Source organism: Hipposideros armiger, unplaced genomic scaffold (genome assembly GCF_001890085.2).
Source record: "Hipposideros armiger isolate ML-2016 unplaced genomic scaffold, ASM189008v1 scaffold_541, whole genome shotgun sequence".
Lineage (NCBI taxonomy): Eukaryota > Metazoa > Chordata > Mammalia > Chiroptera > Hipposideridae > Hipposideros > Hipposideros armiger.
The window spans coordinates 1,029,549-1,039,878 of NW_017731891.1; the positions used below are offsets into that span (position 1 = coordinate 1,029,549).

A 10,330-nucleotide genomic window follows, 5' to 3' on the forward strand; every position below is an offset into this window, starting at 1 on the left:
CCTCCTCTGGGAAGAGCGCAATGATGGTGCCAACTTGGGCCAGTGAAGCAACGTCCTCCACAACTAGACTGAAGAACAAAACAACGGCAACTTGTCTGTTCCCCTTCCCCAATTCCCCAGCGCTGTTCCCATACCCCCAATTCCCCAATCAAAATCTTTAAAAAAACAAACAAAAAAAAGAACTGAAATTTTCCTAATTGCCTCAGTAAGTCCCTTTATAGCTGTTTTGTCCCCAACTCAGTCAATTTTACTCTTAAGGCACCCATTTAGTATGGATTATCGTACCCTTTTCTTTTTTTTTTTAAGATTAGCAAGAGTCTTTAGGTGTTTCTACTTCTCAGATTTCATGCCAAGAATGTGATACAACACAATGACATAGTTATGAATAAAAGGTATACTATGGGGCCAGTCGAGTGGCTAGTTGGTTAAGAGCTCGCTCAAGAGTACGAGATCTGAGCAACAGCGCTTCAATACCCGGCCCGAGCTGAGCTGCCAACAGGCAGCAGGATGGCTCAGTTAATAAATAAATAAATAAAGGTATATTAATCACAGCATTGTTTATGACATTGAAAATTGGAGACAACAGAGGGATGTTAAGTAAATTTTGGAAGAACCATGTAGTAAAATATGTAACCATTAACAATATTTAGGAAGAGTTTAAATATAAGAGTTTAAATATTGAAGATTTATATAAGCATTTAATCACTTAAATAATTACTTAAGTGATTAACCTCATATACAAATCTTAAACATCATATACAAATGAATATGATGTAATATAAAATGAAAAAAAGCAAGATACCAAATTGTATATAGAATACATAAGCTAGGTTTGGGTGGGGGAGAAATGAATGGGTGAAGAAAACACCAAAATGTTAATCGTTGTGAAAAAGTGGGTGATTGCCATTTCCTCTCTTGCACAATTCCATATTTCCAATCCCACCCTGACCACCGACTTATTCAACAGGCAAATATTACTTATATTCAGAAAAAAATTTTAAGTTTTAAATCATAAGGACTTCATACTATCTTATTGTAATCAATTAACCTATCAATCAAATGATTATGGTCTAGTCCTGTAAATGTTAACTCAGTGACATAATCCAGTGGTTCCTGAATTTTGCTGCACATGGGAACATCACTTGGTGATCCTGGGAAATTACGGATGCCTGCTTCCCACCCCAGACATTCTGACTGAGCTGGTATGGTTGCAACCCACACTTTGGGAATTTTAAAAGGGGGAACAGCAAAGTCTGAGAACCAGTGATATAACTCATACTAGAAATGACTAGCCTTTCTTTCAGCATTTACATTTAGCTCCTCTCAACTCTGATTAAAACAGTTGGAAAAATACGATTTTCATCTAGAAGCCTAGGAATTCAGATTTGACACTGCTTTCACCTATATATTTTTTAAAAACCAAACTTCATTTGTAGGCTACAATGCCTGTCACCAAACAGTCACCCTTGCACCGAATAAGTACGTCACTTACCTTTTATTGTTATAAGGTGTGTTTTCCCAAATTTCTGGGGGCACATAATAAGGTGTTCCCACGTAAGTACAAGCAAACGCCATGGGACTAAAACCACAGAGAGGCAAAGAGTGAGTACGGAGCATTCCGAAGTAATGGATGATCTGATTACTGTCACTACTACAGAATAGAATACGTACTTAGAGAGAAGACGGGCAGATCCAAAATCTCCCAGTTTCACTTTCCCATTTTGGGTGAGGAAGATGTTCTGCATTAAAAAGAAGAGCTCAGATTATGTCTTCTATCACTCAAACATAAGGCAGAGGTCAACGGAGAAGCTGTCTTTCAAAGCCTGCTGATGATGGAGATTGAGGGTAGAAATGTTGATAGCTGAGTTCTTGAGTGGAACACAAAAAGACAAAGAGCCTCTTGACAGCTATATATCCTCCTGCTTGTGAATTCAGAATAGCTGCTTAGAAATGGAACCACCAAGCTTCAGATTGTATCAGCAGACCCTGATCGACTGACTGGGAACCTGTATCAGGATAACTTCATGTGGCAGGCCCAGGTCTCAGCCATTTTCCATCTGACAACAGATGGTCTTAGGAAGCAGTCGCTAAGAGAGCTTGGGACATATTAACACACACTACTAAAGAGATTTAACGACTTTTTATCAGGTAGTACCTTATTTTACTAGTATGAATATTAGGTTGACAAATATTTCTAAACTAAATAAAAATGTCCTCAAAGGAAATAGAATAACACAGAAAAAAGGACCATGAAATAGTTTTGGGGGTTTTATGGCCCCAAAATATATTCCGCTTACCTTGGATTTGATATCTCTGTGTAACACATGTTTCTTGTGAATGTGGTTTACTCCAAGGCACATCTGTGTAAACCAATTAAGTATCTGTAAGAAAAAAGCATGCAAATCTGCAAGAATGCAAAAAATTGATTCATTTAACCCAAAATTCCAAAGAATGGTCTCTAGGCATTAGGTGACTTTGGTTTTACGTGATTTAAACATAGAACTTCTAAAAAATGGCATAGTTCTACTAAGAGTCAGTGTTGCTTAGAGAAAGTCAGAAAAACTATGAATTACATGTTTCTTCATCTTATGTAAGATCCAAGTAGCAATTTAATAAAACTCCCACTGTATTTTTCTTGTATTCAACCAAACTAAAGTATTTCTTAAATACATATATAAAGGTAGTTTACCACTTAGAAATGAATATGCTACAATTTTATAGCGTAATCATTACATCAGATTTCCATTTCCTTTTTCAAAATATTCTTATATTAACATTAAAAGATTTTATTATATTGTCAATAATCCTTTGAGGTCAGTATTCTGCTTATAAATCCTCAGCCAACAATACCCAGAATTTCCAGGTGCCTAGAATTAAATGTCAAACTGATATTTTTTTTCTTTTTTGGTGTGGGGGTTCATTCATTTGAAGTCAAGGTTGACCTCCTTGGAAATATGAAGCCATATTTCTAACAAAACAATTTTAACAAAACAACTTCTAAATAAAAATATATTTATACCAATACAATTTTATAACATACCGTAAAGCAAATTAAACCACATGAAAGCTGTTCACTTAAATACTTTCCTTAGTCAATTCATTCAAATATTAGCACACAATTTTCGATTAAAAAGGCAGTAAGCACTAGACTTAAGGAAATATGCTAAACTTTAAAAGGAAAAAGATAGAGAACAGGTGCTCCCAAGAAACAGAAATGTGGGCTTCATTTTTCTGATGATCTAGAAATACAAAATAAATCCATCTGCACTCTAAACTTTAAATACAATAAAAATCAAAATTTTAAGTATCTATTGTAGTACAAAATAAGATGAGTAATACAATTGTGAAATTCTTCTAAACATCAGCCATATTCTGACAACAAAAATGAGGCCTTTCTAACTAGTGTGTCAGGTAATTACAGACCCAACACTTTGGTTTTAACTTATACAGATTTTTATGAGAAAAGTTGCTTCTAAATCTTGAAGGAAACTATGTTAGTCTCTTACCGTATCTTCAGGAAACAACTTGCCTTTCTGATGTTTAATCTTTTGCATCAGGTCCCCTCCATCACAGTATTCCATCACAATATACAGATGTCCTTCAGCTAAAACAAATGGAAGACTCTTTAAGAAAGTGCAGTGGCCATAATCAAATTCAGAAATGCATGCACCTGGGGAAATTCATATTTACCTTCAAATGATTCTTTAAAGGCAACAATACTGGGATGTTTCATTTTGGCTAACAAAACAGCCTCCTTCCTAGAATTCTGTGTATTAGAGAAAGACTAGAGGGAGATTTTAAATGAGTGTAAATATAATAGTCATTTTAAAGTAGACAGCTTCACAATCATATAGTTTACATGATACTTCAAAGCCAGGTGCAGTTTTACAGCACCACACTCTAATCCAGCTTAAGTTTGTCAAACTCTAAGAGAAAACATGTGGTGATTTTTCAACTATGGCTATATTTTGCATGCTTAAGCTGACCTCTTATATTCTGACAAGTATAAATGCAAACTACTTTTGACACTAGCCAAAGTATAACCTGAATTGGAGAGCCAGTAGGCCATTAACAGTAGTATATCCGTAAAGAAAACTAGAGATTTCATGTTTTTACTGTCTGCATCACTTTATCAGTCCATCGGCCCAGATAAAAAAGAATATACTGGTGTATTACTGCAGCAAAGATGGACAAAGACCATTGCAAAGTAGTTTCCAAAATTATTTATCCTTTAACTTACTCTATGAGGATAAAATCCTGAATGTATTATCTTACAATTAAGAAACTGCACAGATGGTTAAGAGCTGGCTTGGGACGCCAGAGGCCCCCGGTTCGGATCCCACATATGAGGGCCAGTGACACTGCCCTCTACAAAAAAACAAACAAACAAAAAACTGCACAGTGGTTCTCAGACCCCCAACATCAGCACTAACAGGGAATTTGTTAAAAATGCAAATTCACAGGTCCACCAGAGGCCTCAAGCGGAAACTAGGGTGTGTGGCTCAGCAATGTGTTTTAACAAGCCCTCCAAGTGATTCTGATGCCCACTCAAGTTTAGAATCACTAAACAAGTCAAGAATACAGTCGGGGGGGTGTGGAAATTAGCACTCAGGGAATTTTATTAAAATGTATTTTTTTAAAATTGATCAAAACAGTATCAAGCAGCCTCCATAGCATGGATTCTTTCATATGACAGCTATGATACACAGTGATAAATCAGCACCTTCCTCATCATATGGGGAAATAAAACCTACAAACTGATCCACAGAATATGTTCCCTGATGCCAAAAGTTAGCATTTCAGGTCTTTGCTCGCCATTGTATTTTTATGTTCCTTTTCCATTAATACTACACCTGAGTTGTTTTTGGCAGATTCCCTACACCATTAGGTATACGAAATTGGAAATTATTACAAATTATTCTCACCGAGATAAACAGCAATCGTCACCTTTGACTACTTTTCTCCCTTTTTGTTAACTACAATAATCTAAGAACCACATAAATATATTAAGACCTTGTAAAGCTAATGAATAAACCCATTACATCTTTTGCACCGAGGAGCAATTTCATGTTAAATCTCAAGAACTTATTCTTCTATACAAATGGCATGTACGCTTTCAACATGAGCTAATTTCTTCAGCAGTGACCTTGGGAAGCCTTATTTCCTTCATGGCAAACATCCGATTACTGTTTTCCTGCTGAACCAAAAGGGCTCTGCCGAAGGAGCCCTCCCCGATCACTCTCAGGACTGTGTAGCCATCCATGCTGGGCACTGAGACAGCCACGGACGCTCCCAAACTATATTCAAAAATAGAAATATTTGAGAGTTACATTTATTTTCAAACGGCAGAATTAATGCAAAGTAGCTCTAATCACCATGACAGGACAACAGCAACTTATTCCTTTATTATTCAACAGGTAGACACTGAGCACCTGCACCAGGTTTTATAATCCTGCACACATCTCTCATTGTCCGTGCCATCACCACACCTCAATGGAAGCGGGACCACAGGTCTCAACATAGGTAGGGTGGTAAGTCTTACAGAAAGAGCTACGCTGGCATAGAGCGGAAATATCCAGGGGAGTTTGAAAAATGATATTTAGGCTGAAGTCTGAAGGATGAATGGAAGCTTGATAGGCAAAGTGGGGGTGGGGGTGGGGAGGAAGTAATGGAAGCAGAGGGAATTGCATATTTAAAGGCAAAAGAGTTGTGTTCAGTTGAGGAATTGAAAGAGAACTGAAACAGGCTGGTAAAGCAGACAGAGACTGTCTGAAGGCCATTGTAAGCCAAGTTCAGGCTGCTGGATTTTATCCTTGGAGTAACTTGGATTAATGGGCTGTCTCTGAAGGGTTTTAACCAAGAGAGCAATACAGTCATATTTGCATATTAGAACAATCACTCACTCGGGCTACAGAGTGAATGGACTGGACAGGGGATGGGGCGTGGAGGCTGCAACAATAGAAAAGGCAGGGAAATGATGACGGTGGCAACGGGGATAAAGAAAATGGGAAGGAAATACATAGAAAGAATTGGCAAGATTTTTGGTGATAGATTTATGGGGGAACAAGTAGGGAGAAGAGAGCAAGGTGGATTCCCAGGTTTCTGGTGTAAACTGGGTTAATGATGGTGTCATTCTCTGAGAGAGAGGAAAGGCACGAGTGTGTGCGTGGTTTTTGTTTGATTTTTCTGGCAGTGGGAATGTGGCAGGGTTCAGGAAAGGCTTGTTAAGTTGGAGGTGCCTGAGACTAGGAGATATTAAATAGTCTTGGAACTTCAGTCTCCCCTTCTATATTTCCAGGATACAGCAGCTAGTTCCATTGCTTAATATGTAAGAGAGAATGACTATAAAGTTCCCAATTATTTGGTACATAGAAGCCCCAAATAAATGGCAGCTATTATTATTAAAAGTTTAGAAAGGTGATTTTTTTTCATTACATAAAAAAACAACAACACTGGAATGAATTTACTTGATTTTTCAGAAAGCTTACTTGTAGTGTTTTATTATTATTATTTTTAAATCACACCACAAGGAATCATGTGGTACTGAGAGCAAAGCACATAAAGTAAAAATCACAAACCAAAACCTATGGTATACAGACCTGTAAAATTTTGTTTGTATTCCTGTTTGTCACAGAATTACTAGAAAACTCCGGAAGTAATTTCTTCAAACAACCAAATCAGATGCATTGTCTTCAAGACAATTTCTCAACAACAGTCAGGTCTTTCAAGTATATTTAGCGACCTGAAGAAAAAAAAAGTTCTCTGCCACTATTCTAAGTGATCCCTGGTATTATTACATGATTCAACAAGGAGGCCAAGTTTTCCCACATTCCTGTTCTTTTCTACTTCAGGGTCTTTATTCTATGGGATGGACAGTAACTGATAAACACAGCAACCACTCACAGACACTTCTTAGCTGAAAACCACAATTGGTCCTCTCTGCCCACGTTTGCCGTTACTCAATATTACACCCATAAGATCATTAAGAGGCTTGTATATACTCTGAATGTGACAAAAGTGTCCCATCGCGTGCCTCTGCCAAACTTAAACTAATAAAGTGATTTGCAAATGCCCAGAAGTGGGATCACCGGTGATACAGGTGAGGTTGAGAAGGTGCACGCGGGGTGACCGCACCACGGAGCAGATCAGTCATCCCGTTCACCCGCGACCAAATCCGTGCTCCGGGGGACCCCGCTCCCCTGACAGGATCCCACCTGCGCCGCACCTGGGGGGCTGGAGGCTGCGCGCGCGGCAGGCGGCCAGGCCCGGGGCGGCGCTGGGGCGCCAGTCCTCCAGCCTCCGGAACGCGTCTCCCACTCGCCCCCATCCCGCGTGGACCCGCCCGCTCCCCAGGCCCCACGCCGCGATCCTCCCTCCAGAGGCGGCCTGCCAGACCAGACCGCTCACCTGCTTCTCCGCGACCTAAGTCAGCTCCTCCGCCCCCGGGACTGGCGCGCTTCCGCCGGGCAGAGCGGCCCGCCTGGTCGTCTCTAGGGTTGCTGGCCAAAGAAGCTTCCGTTGTCTGGAGGGAGGCGGGGTTTTCGGAGTAGGCGGGCCCATGAAGGGCCGGTTCTAAAACTGTTGTTCCATGTGGCTCTAGAAAAATGCCAATAGTATCGAGGCAAAGTGTCCCCCACTAGCTTTTGTCTCCATTTAAGCGAATAGCGCACATAGAAAAGTTTCCCCTGGCACAGTACTCACCTTACTGGCTGTGACCTTGGGCTAGTGTGGAGGGCAGAATTTTTTATGGCCCTCCAGAGATGTCCACATCCCACTCCCTGTAATATGTGCATATGTTAAGTTACATGGCAAAGGGGAAATTAAGCTTGCACATGGAATTAAGGTTGCTAACCAGCTAACTTTAAAATATGGAGTTTATTTTGGATTTTCCTGGTGGACCTAAAGTAATCACAAGGGCCCTTTAAAGTGAAAGAGAGAGGCAGAAGAGGTCAGAGTCTGAGTGAGATTTGAAGATGAAGGAAAGGGCCACCAGCCAAGAAATGCAGGTGGTCTCAAGAAGCTGGAAAAGGCCAAGTGACAAATTGCCCACTTGGGCTTCCAGAAGAAACACAATCCTGCTGAGACCTTAGTTTTAGTCCTGTGAGATCTAGTCCAGACTTCAGATTTCCAGAAGATATTATAATAAATTTGTGTTATTTTAAGCCACTAAATTTGTGTTAATTTGTTACAACTGCAATCGGAAACTAATACAGCAAGTAATTAAACCTCTCTATGTAGAAGTATAATACTTACCTCATAGGATTATTGTGAGGATTAAAATATATTAAACATATTAGAATACATATGTTAGACTATACATTAGAATGATCAATTAGAATATATATGAGAATATAGACATATTAGAATAATGTCTGGTTATACTCGTAAGTGCTAAATGTATGCACTATAACATGTAAGCGTTAATACATGATTGTTCTGTAGTGTAGTGATAAGACTACCGTAGGAGTATAATGTTCTGAATGGTCAACATTGGCAACACTTGCTTTGCTTGCTTTCGTGGCACGCAATAAAACAGACTTGTTTCAATGAAAAGAACAAAAACAAAACCACTACACATGCCTATACCCAGGATGCAGCTACAGCTTAAGTTTCCATGAGCAACCACTCCTGCAGATTGAGCAACAGGCACAGACCTCAACCACAGCATGGGGGAGAAGGTGACAAAAATGCCCAACACTTTTCTTTCTCACTCAATGTTGAGAGTTGTGAAAAAGACTCCATCCCTTGATTCATCAGTGTGTTAGTCTACTAGGGCTACCATCACAAAGTACCACAAACTGGATGGCTTAAACAACAGAAATTTATTGTCTCACATCTCTGGAGGCTCGAAGTCCAAAATAAAGCGGTCAGCAAGATTGGTTCTGAGGACTGAGGGAGGGGCCTGTTCCAGGCAGAGCTGGGGTGCAGGTCCTCTTTGGCTTCTTGAATGCTGTCCTCTCCCTGTGTCTCTTCATATCATCTTCCCAGTCATATTAGATTAGGGGCCAACCCTAAACCAGTATGACCTCATCTTAATCACACCTGCAGTGACCCTATTTCCAAATAAGGTCATGTTCTTAGGTACTAGGGGTTATGACTCCAACATCTTTTTTGGAGTGACACAATTCAACCAATAACAATCAGCAAGCATAAACTGGTGAGGAGGGGAGGTGAGGACATTGAGAACATATCTGGCCCCTGTTTTCCACAGCTATTGCCAAGCATGGATCCCAGCTAAGAGAGCTTCTGAACTGGGTAGTGATTGGGAATAATAAAATGTTATTATTATAGATGACATATACAAGTTACTAGGTTCTAGGCACTGTTTTAAGTGAGTTAATACATGTTAAGTACTTAGAACAGGACTAGATAACTGTTAGCTATTAACTCATATAATCTTCAAAATAACCCTAAAAGTAGATATTGTTGTTATCGCTGAGGCACAGACAGATTATTTGCCTCACGTCCCATAGGTAATAAGTGGTAGAACTAGAATTAGAACCTAGGCAGTATGGCTCCACAGTCTGACTCAACCACTACACCATAATAATGTTACAGAGACGTTGCAGTAGTAAACAGTGTCAAAAGTTACAAAGCCTAAAGAGGGCCCATTGGATTTAGCAACAGGAGGTTATGGGTAATCTTGAAGAGACTGGTTTCAGTGTGATGAGGGAGAAAATCAGGTTGCAGCAGTTGAGATGGGATGGTCAAGAAGAACTTTTCAAGATTCTTAGCTCTAAAGGGTAGGAGAGAGGGTGATAACACTGGGTAGCTTGAGACACAATATTATGAGGGTATTTTATTAGTGGGGAAATTATAAAGTTATACGTTGAGGGATAATAAACCAATGGAAGGAAAAACAGGCTGAAAATATTAGAGGCAGAGACAACCAGAAAGGTCTAGTTGAGACTGAAGCAATCAGAAACTGGTATAGAAAGTAATTAAACTTCTCTATGTAAGAGCCCAGTAAAAAGATTAAACAACTGACAGAGTTGCTTCTGAAAGCAGAAGAGGAAATAAGGATGTGTATGGATGTAGACAATTTTAGAGGAGAAGGGATCTTGAGAGACTCAGTTTCCTCTATGAAATAGAAAATTAAGTCATCTATAGTGTTTGGGTGTTGAGACAAAAATCTTGAAGTTTTTTTTAATCAAGATTTTTATCTTTGTTTATAAATGATACATAGTGAAATTCTGAGTAGTAAAGTTTTGTGGGGTTTTTTTAAGATTTTTTTTATTAGGGAATTGGGGGATGGGAACAGTGCTGGGGAATTGGGGGAAGGGGAACAGACAAGTTGCTGTCCTTTTGTTCTTCAATCTAGTTGTGGAGA

The 10,330-nt window shown here is 39.4% G+C and overlaps 1 protein-coding gene across 5 annotated transcripts in view; it reads right to left on the bottom strand.

Moving 5' to 3' along the window:
• The window catches only part of NEK3 (NIMA related kinase 3), a 20,501-nt gene extending 13,012 nt beyond the window's left edge, over nucleotides 1-7,489 (bottom strand). For 3 of the 5 annotated variants that reach the window (XM_019668868.1, XM_019668866.1, XM_019668863.1), the window contains exons 1-8: nucleotides 7,408-7,489; nucleotides 6,600-6,742; nucleotides 5,147-5,297; nucleotides 3,691-3,784; nucleotides 3,507-3,604; nucleotides 2,298-2,381; nucleotides 1,672-1,739; nucleotides 1,493-1,579 (exon numbers count right to left, since the gene is read on the bottom strand). In XM_019668868.1, coding sequence (XP_019524413.1) covers nucleotides 1,493-1,579; nucleotides 1,672-1,739; nucleotides 2,298-2,381; nucleotides 3,507-3,604; nucleotides 3,691-3,784; nucleotides 5,147-5,263 — 548 coding nt within the window. In that variant the 5' untranslated portion in view covers nucleotides 5,264-5,297; nucleotides 6,600-6,742; nucleotides 7,408-7,489. The remainder of the gene's footprint in view (nucleotides 1-1,492; nucleotides 1,580-1,671; nucleotides 1,740-2,297; nucleotides 2,382-3,506; nucleotides 3,605-3,690; nucleotides 3,785-5,146; nucleotides 5,298-6,599; nucleotides 6,743-7,407) is intronic. The other 2 variants (XM_019668867.1, XM_019668865.1) reach the window with 2 other exon arrangements.
• Between the last annotated feature and the right edge of the window lie 2,841 nt (nucleotides 7,490-10,330).